This window comes from Adiantum capillus-veneris, chromosome 26 (genome assembly GCF_014529385.1).
Source record: "Adiantum capillus-veneris isolate H3 chromosome 26, ASM1452938v2, whole genome shotgun sequence".
Classification (NCBI taxonomy): domain Eukaryota; kingdom Viridiplantae; phylum Streptophyta; class Polypodiopsida; order Polypodiales; family Pteridaceae; genus Adiantum; species Adiantum capillus-veneris.
In genome coordinates this window covers 57,564,620-57,587,680 of record NC_140956.1, presented here as the reverse complement: position 1 = coordinate 57,587,680, position 23,061 = coordinate 57,564,620, and the positions used below count along the sequence as shown (strand labels likewise).

Below are 23,061 nucleotides of genomic sequence, written 5' to 3'. Positions count from 1 at the left end.
CACCAATCAGTAACATAAAGCCTTTTATGCAGGACAGCGCTTAATCATTGACACTACAGCTCACCCTCTGAATCCTTGCTAGTACTCTAGAAAATGTTGGCTCAGTTGGTGCATATACCTCATTGAGATCCAATATTACAAATCGCACTTTTATCCATTATGCAGCTTGTGTTGAACAGTTAAAAATGTGATGGAAATACAGCAATTCAGTGCAACACTGACACAGGCAGAACAAATCACGGATTGTGCAATTATGAGTGCAAAGAGTGCCTCATTTCAATCCTTCAACTATTGTTGTCTAGGTCCTCTCATATTTATGGACCTATTAGCTCAAAATTTCCGAAGGTCGTTCCGATAGACAATTAGTTTTTTCATTCGAGATCGGAGCTCTTGATATTCTAGCGTAGCAAAATTAGCCATCACACCCAGACCACCGCGCTGATCTAGAACGGGTGACTCGATGCACTAAAATTGCATACCCAAGCAATCTCACCCAATTAGGAATATTCAGTGGTTGGCACATCACAATGCAACACAAATGCTCACATATGCATGTTACAAGACACAATGAACAACGCCGTAGTCCCCCGAGTCTCGAGACTGACGATCTGCGGTATGCAGCTACTCAATCACTACCTTGTCACGCCCCCCGCAAATAACCTAAAAAGGTCTGGGCCATGAGCTCAGACGACTGGTACAACCAAACGCTCCCCATATCGCAACTTGCATTGCTTGGAGGTTTCAAGCATACAACTAAACGCTCCCCAAACGTTTCGTCTTCATCATTCAGAGGTTTTCTAGCGTACAACGAAACGCTCCCCAGACATCATGTCTGTTTAGTTCCAAGTTTTCAAGCATACAACAAAACCCTCCCGAGACATTCCATTTGCGTCGTTTCGAGGTTCAGACATTATCAAACAACATTTCTCACAGTCACCCACGAGTAAATCACCAATCATTGAAACTTGTATTAAAACTAGAGTCAAACACGTCAATCGGCACCAAGACAGGTTTAAAACAGATAGAATCCATTTCAAACAAATTTGAAATTTCTTTGATCTCCGGAGTCAAGATAGAAACTCGGTATGTTGATCTATGTGTTGATGTATGCTCATGTGTGTGTGGGTGTGGTGTGTGTTGTGTTTGGGAGCATATGTTAGTACCTAGTTCTAAACCCACTATTGGGCACTGACGACGTTAGTGGGGATGTCGTGGTATTTAGTCAATACTACGCATGATGGAGTTGATGGTTATATTGTCTTGTGGGTGACTACCATGGGTCTATACCTTGCACTTTCCTTAAGGGTGAATCTAGGCTTATCGTGGATTCATCTAGGTAAATTTGAAATTTCAAAAAATACTTTCTTAGACAAGTTCAAAAATTTCTAAATACATAACATCTAGAAAATTCATTCACGTTTTTGTTCGGACAGTTGAACTTTGAGGATGATAGGCTTGTCCTTCTGCATCAGGGTAATCGTACTGTTCCGGAGGGTAATCGTACGGTTCCGGATCTGAAGTGTCGCCTCATTCTTGTCGTGCCAAGGCACGCCCAAGAGAACATCGCAATTGCCTAACTTCATGATGTGGAAATCGGCTTTCCCATGGTATCCACTGGAAGCGCCCCAATTAGCGGCACCACTTTCTAAGTTAGACCAGTGGCTAACTCGGCTTCAATTTTGTGTTCATGTGAATCATAATCAAAGTCTATCTAGTTCAAGAATTCTGGATGGATGAAATTTTCGGTAGCTCTTGTGTCACAAAGTGATGACGTGGCATGTGGTCGGACAAACCACCCTAGAGAAATTGAATGGATGAAGCACCGGCCGTGGGACCCGAAACCCTAAAAGTCAGTAGCTTGAACCCTGAAGGAAATTTCCATAAAATGCGACAGGCTGATGTGGCAGTCCATTCGGATGGTGACGTGGCAAGACTGTACGGACTTTTCGAATTTGCGTTGATGTGCTGACGTGGCAAGTTGTACTGATTTTTGAAAATTACGTTGGTTGCTTTTGGGAGTCCCCAATGCTAGCTTTTGAGAGCAGATGCTTTTGGGAGTTAAGTGCTTTTGGACTGATTGCTTTTGGGACTCTACTTTTGAGGCATCCCTTGTAAGAACAAAAGAGCCCCTAGGGCCTCACTCTACAGACATCTGAACGTAGAGTCTGAGAACGGAGGACCCTCAAGAGTTGTACCTTGTTGTGATCCATCAATAAAGATACCGAAAGGGACGCCAGTTTTTGGGGCCAATGCTTCTGGGCGCAGAACTCCGCCATGTTGTGTCCACTCACTCACTCACTCGCTCACTCTTTGTCCACTCACTCACTCACTCACTTACTCTGTCCACTCACTCTCTCTCTCTCTCTCTCTCTCTCTCTCTCTCTCTCTCTCTCTCTCTCTCTCTCTTCCAGCTACCAACTCATAGCATTGAGTTGGTAGCTGGAAGCCAACCCTTCTCAAAGCAACCCTATCGGTTTAGTAAAACCAAAGAGGACGAGATTCAGCGGCAGCTGAAAGACTATCTCGACAGGGGTTTTGTTCGGCCAAGTAAGTTACTTTCTCGAAAGAAGGATAACACTATGCGCTTCTGCGTGGATTACAAGGGGTTGAATAAGCTCACTGTCAAGAACAAGTATCCGCTCCCGCGTATGGACGATGTGATAGATCGGCTCCATGGAGCGTTGTATTTTACGAAGATAGTCCTGCGATCAGGCTATCATCAAATACGGATCAAACTGGAAGATATTCCTACGATAGGCTTCCATACGCGTTATGGTCACTACGAGTTTTTGGTCTTGCCTTTTGGTTTGACCAATGCTCCAGCTACGTTCCAGCACATGATGAATGATCTGCTGAGACCATTTTTAGGCAACTTCGTTGTTGTATTTCTCGATGATATCTTGATCTACAGCCGAAGTTTGTCTGAGCACCTAGTGGATATACGCACTGTTCTCGAAGTACTGAGAACTGAGAAGCTTTATGCTAAGGCTTCTAAGTGTGAATTCTTTAACTAAGAGCTTCTGTACTTGGGTCACATCATTACTCACGATGGAATTCGCGTCGACCCTGAAAAGTTGAGTGCGAAATTGGCCCATTCTGAAGAATGTACGCCAAGTAAAGTCCTTTTTAGGCTTTACTGGATTCTTTCGCAAGTTTATCAAGGATTACTCTAAAGTTGTTGCTCCGCTTACGCAACTTCTAAAAGGAGGGGTGAAAGGGCCGAAGACTTCGGGTCCTCATCGTAAAGGTAATCCCCCTGTTGTCTGGAATGAGCGTCTCGACGAGAGCTTTCGGACACTAAAGCACTTAGTGACTACTGCGCCAATATTACACATTGTGGATCCTAGCAAACCGTTTGTGGTTGAAACGGATGCTAGTGATTATGCTATTGGTGCAGCATTATATCAGGATGGACGTCCTGTTGTGTTTGAAAGTAAGAAGCTTTCTGACGCTGAGATCCATTATCCAACGTATGAAAAGGAGCTTTACGCCGTAGTCCACGCCCTAAGAAAATGGTGGCACTACTTGTATGGCTCTACGTTTGTTGCATGGACAGATCATCATTCCTTGCGCTATATTTGTGATCAGGGTGATCTCAGAGGCCGGAGGGCCAGATGGGTTGAGCTTATGCAAGAGTTTGACTTTGAGATCCGTTATAGAAAAGGATCCAGCAATCGAGTTGCCGATGTGCTCAGCAGGATTCCTGAGGTTAATGCCTTGTCTATGGCTGAAATCTTGACGGATTTCTATCTCTCTCTCCGAGGGCTATGTCGTTCCGATGGCCAGTTTGGCAAGATATGGAACGAGGTCAAAGCGGGGCATGACTCGCATACAAGCTTGGGTAGTCCGAAGACCCAAGTGAGTCGTGCTGGAGAGAGGAGACAGCGACAATATTCCATTAGAGGTGGACTATTGTTCAGAAATGGTAAAGTCTGCGTGCCGGAAATCTATGAGATTCGACAAAGGATTTTGTGCAAATGCCACGATGTTCCCAGCGCTTGGCACCCAGGCATCCAGAGAACTTTAGCTTTGGTCAAGCGATATTTCTATTGGCCAAGAATGCGCTCTTACATAGAGAGCTATGTGAAGAGATGCGCTCAGTGTCAGATCAATAAGGCAGAGCGCCTTAGGAAAGCTAGCCTGCTACACCCATTGGAAATCCCAGATGCCAAGTGGCAGAGTACTTCCATGGATTTCATCGTTGGTTTGCCTAATACTAGTCGAGGCAATGACGCTATTTGGGTTGTGGTCGATAGACTCACAAAAATGGCGAAGTTTATATCAACGAAGTCGACAGTAAAAAGCCATGAGTTGGCGGTTTTATTTGTCGATCAGCTTTATAAGCTGTATGGTCTCCGAGAGGATATCGTCGGTGATCGAGATACTAAGTTCACTGGCCGATTTTGGCGAGATGTGTTCGCTCATCTTCAGACGAAGTTGAGTATGTCGTCTTCTGACCATCCTGAGTCCAACGGACCAACTGAGAGGATGAATCAGACGTTAGAGGACATGTTGAGAGCCTATGTCTCTCATAGGCAGTTTGACTGGGAAAGGTATCTTCCATAGTTAGAGTTTGCCTATAATAGTAGCAAGCATTCTGCTACTGGATTTAGCCCATTCATGCTGATGTATGGATTCGAGCCTAAATCCCCGATTGCTATTGGCTTAGAGAAAGTCAAGGAACGCCAAGCTCGTGATTTCTTGTATGACATGCAGGAAATGCTCGAACTGGCTAAGGATAGTATAAGAACGGCTCGTGACCGAGTTACTACTTATGCTAATCAAAAGAGGTCTCCAAGGACTCTAGATGTGGGACAATGGGTCTATCTGAAGATACCCAAGGATTCCAAGACTATGCGAACAAGAAAGCATTATAAGCTTTCAGCTAGATACTGTGGTCCGTTCTTGATCACAAAGAAAATTGGCCAAGTTGCCTACAAACTGGCTCTTTCTTCGGATGTTAGTGTACATCCAGTGTTTCATGTCAACCGCCTTGAAATGAAATTGGGCGAAGCCGACGTTGTTGTGCCTATCGAGGAACATGTATGGCAAGATATGAAAACTGAGTATATTCCTCGAGAACCAAAAGCAGTTTTAGATCATCGTACCCGTCATTCGCGCCAAAAGGCTTATGACGAGTACTTAATTAAATGGAAGGGTCAATCTAAAAGGTTTGCTACTTGGAAACCTGTTAGAGCTTTGAAGGCTCAATTTCCCCACTTCATTGATGAGGACATCAAAGGTTCTTAAGGGGGGAAGTATGTTATGTCCCGCTCATAGGAGGGGGGATCTAGCCCAGATGCCGTCGAGATGGACGTCCAGTATCCAGACGGACGTAGTGTGAACACGGCCAGTGTGGCCGGCCATTATTATAAAAGGGGGGCCAAGGCCTCATTTTCAGTTATCGACCCCCATTGGCAGAGTGCCAGTGGTTAGCCCGCGAGGCTAAGAGTGCGCGAGGTCACCTCGAGGAGGTGAGGCCGGGTGGTATGGGACGCTGGGTCTTACAGGTGCACGCCTACGTCCTCGTACGTTGGCCCTAGCACGGGGGAGCTGCCGGATGGTGGCTATGGTCGGGTGGTTCGTCCGACGCATATCTGTAGGCGGTCCGTGTGGCCGGGAGATCCACTCTCCTCGTTCGTTTCACCTTGGCACCCCTTTCGGTATTTCTTTATATTGCATCAACACAGTACAAGCCGGTACTCCAGACTCTGCACCTTCTCCAGGAAGCATGCCAAAGAATGAGCCCTAGCCTCATATTTAAAAGCCCTAGGCCCCAAAAGCAGTTTACAATAAAAGCCTTCAAACTCAAAAGCATATGGTCCAAAGCAAAGCCAAAAAGCTGCCAACGTAATTTACGAAAATCCGTACAGCATGCCATGTCATCATGTCAACGCAAATGCGGAAATCCGTACGGCCTGCATCAGTCAGCGGAAAATCCGGAGCGTCCGTACAGCTACCACGTCACCAGCTGCTCTGCTAGCTTTTCTTATGTGCGTGTGGATCCAGCTTTATTTTAATCCTTTATGTCACTTGGGGCCCCATCGGACAGGGTCCCCATAAGTTGGTAGGACTTCTTCTTTTGTTACTTGTTCTTCTTAGGGTTTGGCCCCTCTGCCGACATTTGCAAGTTGGCTCCCTTCTTCATGGCTTTGACACGTTAGCAGTTTGTGACAAGTGATGTTTGTGGGCCCATGCAAACTCCGTCCTTGGGCAATTACCTTTACTTCGTGACTTTCATTGATGATTACTCCAGGTATGCATGGGTGTATCCGCTTAAAGCGAAGTCCGAAGTGTTTATGTGCTTCAAGCAAATTTTGGCTATGGCTGAAAATGTCTCGAAATGTACTATGGGTACTCTCTGTTCCGATTGAGGGGGGGGGAGTATATGTCTCATGAATTTAATGCATTTTTGGCCAGTCGTGGGATAAAACACCAATGTATAATGCCTTATACGCCTCAATCAAATGGTGTTGCTGAGAGGAAAAATAGGTTACTTACGGAATGGTACGATGTGGTCAAAAGTCAAGCTTTGCCGCATTCGTTTTGGCATGAGGCCATCATGTGTGCCACTTATGTACTTAACAAGTGTCCTACAAAAGCTTTGAAGTCTATGACTCCATATGAAGCATGGCATGATAGAAAGCCTTGTATTGAGCGCATGCATGTTTTTGGTTGTTTGGCATATGCTTTGGTGCCACAAACGCATCGCAGGAAATTGGATGATAAGACTGTCAAATGTATTTTTGTTGGTTATAGTGCTGAAAGCAAAGGTTACAGGTTGTATCATCCGCAAACAAAGCGTATCTTCGTCTCACGGGATGTTCTGTTTGTGGAAGATTCTGTTTAGCCCTTGCTGTTATGTACTAGAGACAGTAATGTAAGCCCACAGGACGTTTATGACACCTTGTTGCCTCTTTTCAGTGGTGGAAGTTCGAATGTAAATTCCAATGACGTAAATCTACAGCCTATGGGGGTTTTTGAAAGTGTGACAGAGCAGCCTATTACTGATGCAGATGTACATGATGCACTTGATGAGGAAAGGGTTGAGAATGAGCAAGCTAAAGGTATGGTTAGTACATATGAAACCCGCCCGTAGGGCGGTAGGCGTTGGCTTTCACCCGAAATTCTTTACTTTAGAGACACACACAGAGCACTTTGCAAAGGTAACCTGTAACGAGGATTAATACCTAAGTACACACACGGCGCGGAAGCTAGAATGCTCTGAGCAGACACCAACAACCTGTAGGCCTCAAAATTGGCGCCCCTTTCGGTATTTCTTTATTCTTTAACAGAGGGAATAAAACCTGTGATCTCCTACAAGCTGACCCGCACAATCTAGGCTAAGAAACACCTGTTCTGGCCCGATTTCGGCAACATAACTGTACTAGGACGCTTCACACTCAGTATACCCACGCAATAGGTGACTTTCCCAACGCATACGAACACTTTGCAAAACCTGGCGAGAATCTGCAGCATGCTGAATTCTCTGTTTTCTGCCCCGAAAATGCGCCAGTTCACCTGTACAGCGGTCCCCTCGCGTCCCCGAACCTCCTGGGGGTATTAGGGTCCGTTTAGGGCCGAAACCCTAAACCTGCAAAAATACACAGCGGGCTGTAATTCCCTGTTTTGGGCTCCGTTTCGCGTACCGGTCGCATCTGTAGCAAGACCTCGAGCTCCCGCACCTGTAGGGCTACTTGCCCTTTGAATCAAAGGAGATTTCTGGCGTGAGACCTCTCCGAATTCACTTGTACCTGCGGGGGATTAGCCACTAGCTAATCCAATACATGTGCAAGAGGCTCTTGCCTCGGCAATCGCGCATGAACCCACATAACTGTACATTGGTCAAATGAAAAGCCCACTAGTGGGGCATAACATACTGCTCGTAGGGGAGAGAGAGAGCAGTGCGTAGCGTACAGGGCATCACTCTTGGCACCGCACTGTACATAAGAGGGAAAGGAAGCACTCCATAGCTCTTAACCTGTGACAAAAGCTGAAATGAAGTCTCTCCCAGCATAAAATTCAGCGCCACTTCTTCTGCAAGAGGAAAGTCCATGAGAAAATGACACTTGGCGCATTTACAAGCATTTTCCCGTTTCGGGTTCGCCGCTTAAAAATATCTCAACCGACGCGTCAGTTGACTTCGCGGCAGAGTTATAAAATGTTCCCCTAGTCATACCGAAGGTAATGACGCGAACACATTTCTCGGCCCAAAATAGCAGTTCCCTAAATTCTAGGAGATGCTTCCGTTGGGCTCCCACTGGTCTTCTGACCATCTGTCCTCATTGGGACCGCATCCAAAAATGCAATGTGGCCCAACTATCGGATACTTTTAGTTGGCAGTCACACCTTGAATTTAGGCCTTTATTGAGTTCACTTCCTAGTATCCACCAACTTGCTAAGTGCGACGGGGGGACCTACATGATCTTGCTCTGAGCCTAGACATCCTCTTACCATACGAATTCCAGTGCCGACCACTACCCATCTACGGGTGAAACTACCGTTCACATTGGCCATACAATGTCCGACCGTTTGCTACTTCAAGAAGAGGGTCTCAAAAATAAAACAAAACCCATTGGAAAGAAACCAACAACTAAAGTTAGCAGTTGCCACGTCCTCGTGACATAGTTAACAGTTGCCACATCCCCGTGACAACATACTTTGCGTGACACTAAATTGGATGCACCTTTGTCTAGTCGTACTCGTTCTGGTTCTCAGCATGCATCTTATGCATCAGATTGTTATGCTTTGGCTGAGTCTAGCTTATGTGATGTTGAGGAACCTGTCTTTTGATGAAGCACACAATTCAAAAAATTGAATGGCTGCCATGCAATTTGAATATGATGCACTTATAGAAAATGACACATGGACTTTATGTGATTTGTCTCCTGGCAAAAAGGCCATTGGTACGAAGTGGGTTTACAAGTTGAAACGCAAGCCGGATGGTGAGATTGATTGCTATACGGCTCGACTTGTTACAAAGGGTTATGTACAACAAAAAGGCATAGCTTATGAAGAGACTTTTGCTCCCACTTGTCGCATGACTACTATGCGTTTTCTATGTGCATTGGCATCTCATTTTGGTTGGGATGTACATCAGTCAAACATTATTACTGCTTTCTTGAATGGTGACATATTTGAAGAAGTTTAAGCAACGGAGCCTTGCGGTTTTGTCAAGAAAAGACAAGAGGCAAAAGTGTGCAAATGCAAGAAAGCTTTGTATGGGATGAAGCAATCTACTCGTGCTTGGTATGAGAAGGCTGACACTCATTTGGTCAAACAAGGCTTTCCTAACAGTCCAACGGAAAGCACAGTGTATGTAAAGCGCACCCTCACATTGTCGTTCTCTATGTGGATGATTTGTTGATCACTGGACCAAATGAGAGACATATTACTGAATTTAAGGCTGATTTGAATGCTACTTTCAAGATGAAAGATTTGGAGCTGTTGCGTCATTACTTGGGTATACAGTTTAAGCAGTGTGATGGTCGTATTACCTTGTGTCAGACTAGTTACATAGAGACATTGCCGATGTCATTCTTTATTAAACTGTTGTTGGTTGTCTTATTTATGTATGCAACACGAGACCGGATAATCAGTTTGCAGTCTCCCAGGCAACAGATTTGTGCATAGCCTAGGGTCTAAGTATTGGCAGGCTGTCAAGAGGATTTTTTGCTACTTGAGTGGCACTTTACATCTTGGCTTGTTTTATCCCAAGGGGGGATCATTGCCACCAGATTTACATGCTTTTTCAATCTCAAAGTGGTCTGGCTATTTTGACACGCGAGTGTGGTTTCTCTACGGACAAGGTCCCCCCCTTTGAGTATTCTCTAGATGCCCCGACACGAAAGGAGGTCACTAGACTTATACGACAAGATCAGTTTTAGTTGGATACCTCCACTGTCACGAGGACGGCACCACAAGCCAACGGAAAAGAACAGACTGAATAACTTTAAGCACTTCAAACAATAACTGATCTGAAAGAGATGCACGACACACGAGACCGGGAGTAGCGGTGTTCCACCCCAAGAGAGCACTGGCCCCAAACCTTGGCGCCCCTTTCGGTATTTCTTTATATTGCTTCAACTCAATACAAGCCGGTACTCCACGCTCTGCAACTTCACCCGAAAGCGTGCCAGAGAATGAGCCCATGGCACATATTTAAAGGCCCTTGGCCTATGAGAAGCAGTTACATGAAAAGCTTCAAACTCAAAGCATTTGTTCCCATAAACACTAGAGCCAAAAGCTGTCAACGTGTTTTGGGAAAATTCGTACAGTTGCCACGTTAGTATATCAGCACAAATTGCAGGATGTCTGTACAACTGCCACATCATCATGCTCCAACGCGATTTGAGTGTGTATGTTGGTCCCACTTTATTTAAATGGCTTTAGGTCCCCTCGGCCCCATCGAACGAGGTCTCGTAATTTGGTGGGAACTCGTCTTTAAAATTAGGCCACTTGGCAAGACTTTGCAAGTTGGTAAAATTATTCTGTTGTTGCTTCTAGTTCTTCTACTACTTCTCTTCTACTTCTTCTAGGGTTTAGGCCCCTCGAACGAGATCTGCAAGTCAGCTCCGTTCTTCAATGGCTTGACACGTCAGCACTTTGTGACACATTTATTGGCTTCTCGCATTGAGAGCCAATTTGTGGAGCAGGTTTGCTCGACTTGTTCTCAAAGGAGACACGGATGATCTTCTACTTTACTTCATGAAAAGTATTACTATTGATCAGATACACTCATGGCACATTGTACACGCAACAGAACTCTAGCCTGTACACCTGACACAAGCTTACAGACTCTAAGGGCCCTATATATTTGGCGTTGGTGGACAAGATTGTATTCCCTAGTACTCTTTAGAGATGGTGTGTTTGATGTTTTCGCGGTCTTTGTTGTTAGTGACTCAACTATCAAATTCCTTCATCACTCTTTATGCCCAAACCCCTAGATTGTTGTGTATCCAAGATCTAAAGACTACTTCGTAGAAGTCAACAATAGAATCTTCTCCGGGAGATTTTGATATCTCCTCGGCCATTCTCGTCCGACGTCAAGGACAACTTTTGTAGAGCGTCCGAATCGTCCAAAAAAGGTACAGCTCTTCGATTGTTGAAAGACACAAGGTGCACCCGATTGCACGCATGCGTGCACACACACATAGAGAGAGAGAGAGAGAGAGAGAGAGAGAGAGAGAGAGAGAGATGAAATGAAATGTTATATTAACGTCTTCAAAAGGCCCAAATGACCTATGATACCAAAAAGTTACAACGCAGTGAATCTGATACAATGTCTGAGTACCAAAAATAAAAAGGTATTTGAAAAGGGGTGTTGGGGCTGATGGTGTGCATGTGTGTGCTCAAGGAGGTTTGTCTATGTGTGCAGACATAGCTTACACAGTTAGAGAGAGAAGTATACACACTTTTGAAAAGGTAGACTCAATACACAAAAAGGGGCTAATAATACTTTTGCATAGTGTATGTACAACATAGGCTTGGGCTTTATTTATGTACAAAGCTAGAGTGGCTATCCGGCTGATGACTCTCCATGTAGCCCTTCTTAGAAGCTTACAACTCATAGGCTAAATGTCAATAGCAAAAGGTATGCACATGTAGAGGTGTTTCCCATAGTCACTAAAGAAGGACGTGCCTATCTCAACAATCCTCCCCTTAGGCATGGACTATATTGAATGAAGCTGGATCAAGACCTAAAGCCACACAGGCTAATAGTCACACAGACCGAGGTAGTCACACAAACTGAGTGGTCTCGACTCTCATCACATGGTGTCACACAGACTAGAAAAACTCCCCTTAAACAAAGAAAGTGGAAGACCATCCATTTTACATTACATCACTATACTCGCAAAAGTAGTTGGGGACGGCACACACATGGAGACAATTCTCTGCATGTTGAGTTGCATCTTTGTCCTCTTCTTCTGCAAAATTGACTCTACTTTTGTCTTTCTTGTTGCTTCCTTGGCATTTTGATGGTGGATGACCTTTGATGCCGCAATTGCTAAAGACCATCCATTTTACATTACATCAGTATACTCGCAAAAGTAGTTGGGGACGGCACACACATGGAGACAATTCTCTACCTGTTGAGTTGCATCTCTGTCCTCTTCTTCTGCAAAATTGACTCTACTTTTGTCTTTCTTGTTGCTTCCTTGGCATTTTGACGGTGGATGACCTTTGATGCCGCAATTGCTACAATACTTGTCCTTGTAGCAATCCTTGGAGAAGTGTCCAGGCTTACCACACTCATAACACTTCTTGTTATTTAATCTAGGTGATGATGATGACGCCCTAGATGAAGATGATGATGATGATGATGATGTAAAATAAGCTCCTCCCACTGATTCAGATTTCTTCTTATGTTTCTTTTCTTCTTCATGGATTGCCCCTGTAACATATTGTAGAGAAGGTATGGGTTCCTTTTGCTCTAAGATTGTGACTATGTTGTCAAAACTTTCAGGTAGAGCACTCAGGAGCACAGCGACTTGATCTTCTTCCGGGACTTGGCTCTGAATGTAAGTGAGTTGCGTGATTATGCTCATTAGTCTCTTAACGAGGCTTGGAACATCCTCCTCTTGAAGCATAGAAAGTTTATAAAGATTTTTCTTTAAGCTAATCTTACTTTGCTTTTGTTTAGCACCAAAGTTATGTTCCAGAGTATCCCATGCTTGGATTGCAGTGGTGCAGCAATCTGTAAAGTGCACATAATTATCGTGGAGTGATGTGATAATTATGCCGAGTGCTTGTTCATCTTTAGCTTGTGCTTGTGCGATTTGGGCCCTAGTGAGAGTGCCTTTAACAGAAGTGAATGGTTCGCTTACTCTCGGTTTTACAACAGACCATAGCCGTTTTTTCATGAGGTATCCACGTAACTTTGTCTGCCATGTATGGAAACCGTCCCCCCTAAATTTTTCAATCCCTTTTTCTCCCATAATGGTTATACACACGAAGGGACTTGGTCTTACCAGTAGAGGGACTCTCTCTATGGCAGTGTCTTGCCCCGTACACAATGATCGGAAGCCGAAATTGTGAAGTCACTCTTCACGTGCGTGAAGCCCCTCTTCACAAGTGGTGATTAAATTACGTGTGTGGAAGTGTGCGTGTGCCTTGGAAAAGCACGCTTTGAAGTTCGAACAGCTTGGAAGCTTGATCGAATACAAATCGACCATAAAATATTGACTATGTCGAGCTTGGTGACGAAGTCGAGCGTGTTGTCGATGTCGAGCTTGGTTGCCACTTCAAGTGTGCGTAAACTTGCGGGTTTTAATCAACAAAAAGATTATAATGGGAGCTTTGCAAATTGTTGGAGCTGTGTAATATGTTGGTGTGAAGCTCCACTAGCCAATCAAAGGCTCAAAAGGCTACTATAATTCAAAAAAAGGCATTATGTACATAGAAAACAAGACCTGAGAGTTGCTGAGATGAGCAGTTGCCGTCCAAAGCGAGGTGGGCTGATCTTGAAGCCATTCCGCGATCAGGTATTGCAAGAGGGGTCGTTTTTGAGCTGCGACTACATCCGTAGGGGCTGATCGGCGAAACTCCAAGGCCGGGAAGAGATTCCGAAGCGAAGCCGAAGCCGTTGAATGAGGTGATAAGCTGAAATTTTCAGCTTTGCATGATCCAAAGTTGCAGGAGAGAGCGCCTTAGTGAGGGGAAAAACATCCGCGAGCTTGGATCGAATCAACTTCAAGCCATGCTCTCGATTTTCTTCGATTAAGGGGCTGATTTGGGCTTCTTTATCACCTTTTGATCACTGATTAATGCACTTGAAAATCAACAAATTGGGCTTCTCTGTGATGCTAATAGGATTGCTAAGCTTGTCGTGATGCTCACTGGCTCTGATACCACTTGTTGGGGCTGATGGTGTGCATGTGTGTGCTCAAGGAAGCTTGTATGTGTGTGTGCAAACATAGCTTATACAGTTAGAGAGAGAAGTACACACACCTTTGAAAAGTTAGACTCAATACACAAAAAGGGGCTAATAATACTTTTGCATAGTGTATTTACAACATAGGCTTGGGCTTTATTTATGTACAAAGCTGAAGTGGCTATCCGGTTGATGACTCTCCATGTAGCCCTTCTTAGAAGCTTACAACTCATAGGCTAAATGTCAATAGCAAAAGGTATGCACATGTAGAGGTGTTTCCCATAGTCGCTGAAGAAGGACATGCCTATCTCAACAAGGGGTACTATAGAATCCTAAACTGCTAGATGTGAACTAAGCAGCTAGCTAGAACTGTGCAGGATATGAGTAGAGGGGTGAAAGTAGTGACTGAGGGCTAATACAACACAATGTGGGTGTGGGTGTGGGTGTGGGTGTGGGGATTAATCGGTAAGAGTTGATACAAAGGCTAGTACAAGATGAGCAAGGCGTACAATCCACAAGTGAGCTAAATCACACGAGATCCATCATCGGTCGTTGGCGGACTCTCATTAATCTCCTCCATGGTCAGTAGTCTCACCGAGCGTCGTGCATGTCAGACCAAAGTGATCCGAATCCTTTGATCCAACCTCCATCGACGTTGTGTAGTCATCTGCAGTCATGGGCGTCTTGATCTCCCTAGCTCGGTCGCTTGATCAATCAACGTGCCTCTGATGTGAGGAGAATGTGAGCCCTGCAGTGGTAGCTGCTCCTCCCGCTACCCGGTGTCCGCTCTAAAGAAGTCTGTGATCCATCTCTAATTGAGACTGGCTAGCCTCTCGTCTCATCAGGCTCTCTCTGTGTCTACGCAGCTCGAGCAAAAACAGTCCCAGACATCTCTGGTCCTCATATCCCATGACTCTAGAGGGTGGTCCAAAGCCCTCTCCGAACAGGCAATGAAAGCGGCCTGGTATCTCATAGTAAACTGGGCAGTGGCATGTGTAGTGCAACTCTGTCTCAGGCTCCATACGACATAGGGGACATGTTCTGGCCTCTGCTGGTACTCCACTGCATCTACCCTGTCTCGACCCGAAGCTGGTGTGAAGATCTGTGTATCTGGCCAATAGCACATCTTATCCCATGAGATAAGAGGGTGTCCATGTATTTGGGTCTCGTTACAAAACCTTTGTCAGTAAGCTGGAGAACATGCTCTCTACAGAAAGCCATCTTTGTGCCGAGCTCTTGTGCCGACTGTATCCAGGTCCTCCTGGTATCTAGCTGAGTCAGGTCCTGGCAAATTAGCCTGGTAATCTCGAACTGAGTCAGAGAGGGTGCACCCAATGAGTACTGGAAGGGGGGCAATCTGTCCATGCTGAACCCATGTACCTGAAACCATGATGTCATCTCCCCATACCACCATCTTGAAGCTCCCTCCATAGTTAACTATCGAGAGGACTCAAGTGCTAGGCGGGCATATCTATCTATGGGGAGGTCCCACAAGCGGTGTATAAAGGAGACTGATCTAGTAAGCGGCTCAACTACTAGTGGGAGGGCAGCTAGCTCTGCTTGAATAATGCCATGTGGTACTAAAGCCTTGGCTCTAATAAGCCGCAAGATCATAGAGACCCGAGGCTTCTCCATGTCTTCCCATCCATCAGTGCGACCCGACCTCCCGTGATAGTTCAATGAAGGCCCCCATATCTGAACTCCATAGAGCAATACGGAAGCCACCAGAGTGTCAAAAAGCCAGAGCTTCATCCAAGGCTCCTAAAACTTAATCTGTGAAGTTTGAACACATCCTCTCCAATCCACCCAATGATGCATATTCTCTCGTCATTCTAGCCTCTGCTGCTCTCCTCAATGAAAATGGTGGTCCACTAAAGACCACCTCAAGGTAGGTGTAAGCATCTGTATACTCCACTATCTCATGGCCGTATGTGAATGTGGGTGTTGATCTCTTGGTCCACTGTGGGGTGGTGTTAAACACCATAACCTTGGTTTTACCAAGGTTGACAAACAAACCACTGTCATGGGCAAACCTATTCAAAGCGTCCAAGTGACATTGCATCCCCTCCGAAGAGTCGAAGATCAACACAATATCATCAGCATATAGCAATAGTGGAATCCATGTCCTTGTCAGATGTGCACCTCTATCATCCTCTCTCTCAATATAGTTAGAAACCTCATCCACATACAAACCAAATAGAGTAGAAGAGAGCGGGCAGCCCTACTTCACTCCGATAGTGGAGTGAACAAATGTAGATAACCCCTCTAGAGTGCGTACATGCCCCACTACCGACCTGTGTAATGCCATGATCCCCAAATCAGCTCTATGGGTACTCCCATCTCCTGTAGTTTGCGCACCAATCTAACTCTGGGCACTGTGTCAAATGCTTTACGGAAGTCCACAAAGCTACAATAGATCCGTCTCCCATGTGATTTGCCCTCCTCAATAATGGCTTTGAGTGTCAGAATGTGGTCAAGAGTAGAAAAACCTCTCTTGAACCCTGTCTGTCCGAATGCGCGTATACCCTCCCTCTCTCCATCTACTCAGCTGCAGCACAAGAATGGATGCGTACAACCGTGCCAATGTGTGTCCAATCATGATAGTGCGATAATTCCCAAGCTCCATAGGGTCTCCTGACTTGAAGATAGGTACAATAGTAGATAAACTCCAAGTATCAGGCAGGCACTCACACATGGCACGGTTGAACATCATTGCTAGAAGCTCGGCGAGCAAATCTTAGCATGTATAAAATGCTCATCCACTAAGCCATCATGATCTGAGTCCTCATCCTATCAATGGCCTTCTTCACCATCTCAACCGTGAAAAAAGCACATGTGTGGGCATGGCTCGGGGGGGGGGTTGGGAAGAGGCGGCTGTCCATGAACTATGTACAGAGATGATGCATACTAGCCCCAGGCCTCTGTAGAAGTAATGCCAGGAGGGAGGGTGTGCTCATAAGAGAGAGAGAAGAAGAAGAAGAAGAAGAAGAGAGTTTTAACGTCGTAGGATACTATCCAAAGAGACCTTAAAGACCTAGCCGACAAGGAGGGTTGAACTCAAGACGAGGAGGGGGGGAGTGCTCATGAGAGAGAGAGAGAGAGAGAGAGAGAGAGAGAGAGAGAGAGAGAGAGAGAGAGAGAGAGAGAGAGAGAGAGAGAGATGTGAAAAGAAATGAGATGTTATATGAACGTCTTCAAAAGGCCAAAATGACCTATGAGACCAAAAGCTTCCATCCATTTGTGGCTTTGGTAAAATGCTAGGGAACATAAAATCAAAATAAATGAGGGTAGGTATGTAAGCCTACCCTACATCCTCATCCTCATCATCATCATCATCATCACATAATACATCATCTGAAAACATATGGGGAGGGGTACAATCACATGAGGGCTAATGAGGTGTACAATGAGTGAGAGAGAGAGAGAGAGAGAGAGAGAGAGAGAGAAAAAAAATGAAATGAAATGAAATGATATATTAACGTCTTCAAAAGGCCAAAATGACCTACGAGACCATCAGATACAAAGTGGTGAATCTAATACAATCTCTGAAGTACAAGTACAAAAAGTACTGAATGTAAAAAATGAAAACTGCAAATGAAGTGTGAAATGTGTGTGTGTGTGTGTGTGTGTGTGTGTGTGAGAGAGAGAGAGAGAGAGCACTGGCAGATACAAGTTCCAATCGCATGACAGTTAAAGATACATGTCTGTAAGAGTATACACATGCCATCATGTTCAAGAAGAGGGGGGCCATCATGTTCAAGAAGAGGGTGGGTTCGAAGCCCAGATCCCATGTCAAAAAATCCACTTCCAGGCTACGTAAGAGAATGGACGCTTGATGTCCACACTACCTGCATTATGTTAAGAACACAAATGAGGGCAAGGAACTTGTAGTGATGCAAGACAGTGAAGGAAGTTGGTCTGAAGAGGGCTGCTGAAAATGCAGAGGAAAGGCTGAGAAGCAGAACAGCTAGTGGAGCATGGAAATCAGGAAGAAAACCAGGAAAACATGTGATAAACCTGATGTTTTGGAAATCTTTGCTTTTTGGGCTTTCATCACAGGATGTGGTCCTCAGCAGTGTTTGGGGGCAAGCGGTACCCACTGGGTGTGCCAGTGCAGGTTATGCCTATGTAATGGGCTTTTGACTGCAGTTATTGATCTTTAAATAACTTTTGGTTGCAAGGCCCAAGTGCCTATAACCTCTACTAGGACAACTCAGATAGCCTTTGCTTTCAGTTCTTGAACTTCCATATGCACAACGGGACAACATTAAAGTGCGTTCTAGCTCTGAATATCTTGTGTAGCAGCACACTCAGAGACTCTCCTCCCTTGAAGCTTCTCTTCACGTAGATTAAAGAACCATGATTCTTTATTTATAATAAGAAAGATCAAGCCTAGAGCTTCACACTAATGAAACATTGCTTGGCAACATACAACATTAACAGGTTCCAAACACAGCTCTCATCACGATAGGAACAGTGTTTGAGAGCTGCTGCGTGTGGATTTTGGTGTCTCTTTGGAATGGTTGGACCCATCAATCAAGGAAAGTCAAAAATGTTTTTCAAAAATATGGCTTAGTAACTCCTAGAGATTGCACACTCTCTTAATGACAGTTTCATTATGTACTGCTTCATATACTACATGGATCTTATAAAAACAGTAGAGGCTGGAGAAAAAGTTTTCGAGGCGATAATGGACAAGTAGCAACCACGAAAAAGTTACAAGCTCTCATTCCTGTTAACTGGGAAGTAAAGGCTGAAGAGAAGAGACGCCCTTATCATGAAGTGTGATAGGATACTTACGATGTCCCAAGCAGCTTCATCAAAAGGCTTTCCACAATCCATGGCCTCTAGCTTAGCAAGTTTGTCCTTTTTCTCTAGAACCTGTCACCATAATATGATCATGATTCTCTGATCACTTTAAAATCTTGCGGTTTCATTGATGACAAAATAATAGCAGGAGAGGTGTGAAAAGCGCATCCTGTGATTCAAGCATGCATTCAGCATTAAACGGCTCTGATAATCACAGATATCTAGAGACATTGTGATCATGTGTGACTTTTTAAAACAAGAAGCAGAGCAGCAGAGCTACCTTTGCTGCAATAGCCCGCAAATACTTGGCTCGTGATGCCCCAGATGTGCGTGGCCAATCCTTACCCTTGTTTCTTGTAAAGGCATCTTTGGCAGCCTTAACAGCAATCTCCACATCCTCTGCAGTTGCTGCAGGGATGGTACCTATGAGAATAAAATGCAAGAAAGCTGAATTGTTAAAGCCTGGAAAAGCATAAAAATGGTTGATACAACACATTATATAAGAATCAGAAGCTATAAAGTGCTTGACTGAACGTATACATTGACAAAATACTGTGATACTCCAGCCCTCATGCAGATGGTGAACATGTAGTCACTTGAGTTGTATAGTCTTACTAGATAGAGTAGCCTGCTAGCCCCCTATCTCTGTCTGACCCTACACTGTTGTGGCTGCTCTCTAGCAAACTAGAGATAGAGATAAGAGTCATTTGCTCGAGCTTCTATGTTGCACACTTTCATGCAAACGTGCATATTCAGCATAACAAAACAAACTCTACATTCCCTTACACCAGAAAGCCAAATTTTATATCAACTTCATGTGTTTCATTACTGAAATTATCCGATTGTTGTTGATGTTTTCTGTCAGAAACTTTTGCAACAATTTCGAAAGGCATCAGAAATAATGTTTGTGCATTAAAATCCACAATTCTGGCCTTTCATGTTCACCTTACCCATGTAGTCATGCTTGCTCAAATATGGATTCTATTTCAAGAGGTGCTTAGGGTTGATGATGGTGTACATGTCTTTGACAGGGTTGCTATGGTTCAAGAACACTATCATTGAGATTTGTCACTCAACAGTGGCATGATGCAAACACTAGCCAACCAGACCAATCTTGGTCACCTCTTGACGAGATGAATCTTCTTGGAAACCATCGAATCCTCATCAAACAGCCAACTCCCTACTGTCCAGAGCCTTGGCCATTTCCAATGTAAATGACTGATTAAAGAAAACTGCATCTCCGACAAATTCCTTGATGGAACATTATCGACCTTTCTGCTTGACAGCAGCAACAAAATGATGTCCTTTGATTTGGCCAGGTGCATTTTTGACATTTTGATTTGTTATGATTGTCAGACTTACACCACTCTGTTGCTTCACAGGTCTAGGGCATGCATGTACGGCTAGTGTGCCTCCGGGCTGGCCACCCATAGCATATGCACGTGGGCTTCATTGTCCAGCCGCCCACTTCTGGGCCGGCCACCTTCTCTTTTGTCCAGGCGCCCTACACAGGTACAGACCCATACTTATGGTCGTAGGTTGTTTATTGTGGCTGGTCATGGTTGTTTTGCCCAACCTCACCCAGGAGCCCTTTATATAGGCTGCCTGGGGTGAGTCTTATCATGTATATTGGTAACAACTTACAACTGATATATAGAGTCATTGAGGGCTGATCGCCCCCTCCCCGCACCCTACCAGCGTTTTGTGTTCTCTCTCTCTCTCTCTCTCTCTCTCTCTCTCTCTCTCTCTCTCTCTCTCTCTCTCTCTCTCTCTCTCTCTCTCTCTCTCTCTCTCTCTCTCTCCCGCTTTCGCACGCATGCACTCTCACATGGTATCAGCAGCACAGCTCTTCATGGTCTGGGTGCATTACCTTCCGGCATGAGGTTCTCCTCCCAAGGGCTGGATCAGCCAACGTTTGCAATAGCCAAGCAAGCAAAGGAACATGGAGTGTTTCCGTCGTGGAGAACTTCTCTGCCGCCTACGTTTTTGCCCCCACACCTGGCAATCAGTCATCTGGCACCCAACGCTGGCCTCCTCAGGTCTTTCCATCGCCGGAACTACCCTTCTTTGCCATCTGCGTTTTCTGCCCCACCTGCATTTTTGAGAAGCCCTGTGTTTTTGGGCAGATACACCAGCGTTTTCAGCAAGAGAAGGGCAGAGCTTGGCCACACCCATCTTGGATCATGCCTACACCCAACCCCCGGTATCCAATGCTTTGCCGGCGACATTCCTCTTCATTTCCATCAGTTTTCAGCCATTATACACTCGCTGCACCGCTCCACGCCCTGCCGGGAGCATACGAGCATGCTGAAAATCGCTGGACAGCAGCGTTTTCATCACCTTGCACTTGTGTTCATGGGTGGACAGCAGCCACAGTTTTGAGTTTTTTACCGAGAATGAGGTTACCTACTGCCAAGAGACCGTCCGATGGTGGTCCATGTGGTCTCTCAGTGACTGCTGCATACACAATATCTTCGACATCGGCTTGATCATACACGGGCGTACGATCCTTGGGAGATCCATTCATTCCAACCATCATTCGGCGGTTGCACACTCGAGAGGGGGTGGTGACTTGTGGTCTGCTATGGACACACCTATGCACTCATCAGAGGAGTTCACACGAGATATGGCCATGCTCATGGCATATGGGATTCCAACATTCCCAGAGAAGATACCACCATCTTGGGTGGACAGACACTTACCACTTGACCTCGACACGTCAGATCACTTGCTTACACAAGAGCATCTACATGGACTTAGGAAGAGGATCTTGGATCTCTTCTTGGACGGGTTCATTGCTTGGATCTACACTCTGGAGTGCGACTTCAGTTCTTTGGACTCTCTTGAAGAGTTTACCCACAAGATGCAGCAGATCAGGCATCCCGCGACTACATCCTTAGTTACCTGGAGCTTGGCTTGGATGGTAGTGCAGTTGCTTTTCTACACTCCTGATCATTTGGATTGTTGCCTTAAGAGTTGCTTACACTCGCTCTCGGTAACCTAAACAGCAGACTTATCCCCCGACCTGGGCAGTAGGCCACTCCCAGCTCATTCACATTGAGAGCCACACCGAGATGCGGTTTGGTGGCGTTGGCGGCGCAAATTTTGTTTTGGTTGACATTGGAGGATTGGAGGCAAGAGATACAGGCAAGACAGCGCAGACAGATTGGTTTGGCCTTTCCTCTTCTCATAGGTTCTTCACAGTGCAGACTGCTCAATCTGGCTTCCCTACTTCTACAGGATGATCACGGTGCAGACAGCTTGGTCTAACCACACCTCTTCTCAGAGGTTCTACATAGCGCAGATTGTTGAGTCTGGCTTTCCTCTCATCTTGGATTACCCCACCTCCTGAAGACACCATCCCGTGGTGGTCCGTGCGGTCTATCGGTGACTGCTGCAGCTTACGGTAGCTTCTACAGTGCAGACTGTTTAGTCTGGCTTTCCTTGTTTCGGAGGACGTTTACGACGCAGATTGCTACATCTAGCCTTCCTGGAGTTTTTCATAGCTTAGCCACCTGGCCATACTGGGTTACAGGTTCATGCATTGCCAGGCTTCCAGTCATTCTCATGACGGTTCATGGGCTTCCCTATTTTCTCCAAACGGTTTGACTACAGACACCACAGATCTTATTGGGCAAGACAACCAAGTCTATTGGCACTTCTTTTCTGACAAGAAGTTGTTTTCACACTTAGTTCGGGACCTTCACGTAGGATCTTCACACTGCATTAGCGGAGTATAGCAGTTTGATACACTGCTTGTGACGGCACTTTACCATGGAGATCTCTCGGAGGTTGGGACACCCCAAACTGCTGCTACACTCATGGAGTATCCTTCAATGGACATCGCAGCAGACATCTTTATCATTACCCTCACATCTTCGACTTCATGCGGTTTGTTCAGCATCCGGTGCTAAGAGGGGGTGTTAAGACTTACACCACTCTGTTGCTTCACAGGTCTAGGGCATGCATGTACGGCTAGTGTGCCTCCGGGCTGGCCACCCATAGCATATGCATGTAGGCTACATTACAGGCCGCCCACTTCTGGGCCGGCCGCCTTTTCAAGCGCCCTACACAGGTACAAACCCATATTTATGGTCGTGGGTTTTTATTGTGGCTAATCGTGGTTGTTTTGCCCGACCTCACCCAAGAGCCCTATATATAGGCTGCTTGGGGTGAATCTATCATGTATATTGGTTACGTCTAATATAGAGTGTCATTCGCAGCTGATCTCACGGCTAATCGCCCCCTCCCCACACCCTAAAAGCGTTTTGTGTTCTCTGTCTCTCCTCTCTCACGCTTCCGCACGCGCGCACTCTCAGAATGATGCCTAATGGAATTATAGTAACATGGAACGAGGAAGGTGGTCAAGGTAACCGAAC

The 23,061-nt window shown here is 45.5% G+C and overlaps 1 protein-coding gene across 1 annotated transcript in view; it reads right to left on the bottom strand.

Moving 5' to 3' along the window:
• Positions 1-23,061, bottom strand: part of LOC147423507 (aminoaldehyde dehydrogenase ALDH10A9, peroxisomal-like) — a 56,961-nt gene that overhangs the window by 8,926 nt on the left and 24,974 nt on the right. The window contains exons 2-3 of the mRNA XM_086502345.1: positions 18,963-19,105; positions 18,674-18,754 (exon numbers count right to left, since the gene is read on the bottom strand). Coding sequence (XP_086358471.1) covers positions 18,674-18,754; positions 18,963-19,105 — 224 coding nt within the window. The remainder of the gene's footprint in view (positions 1-18,673; positions 18,755-18,962; positions 19,106-23,061) is intronic.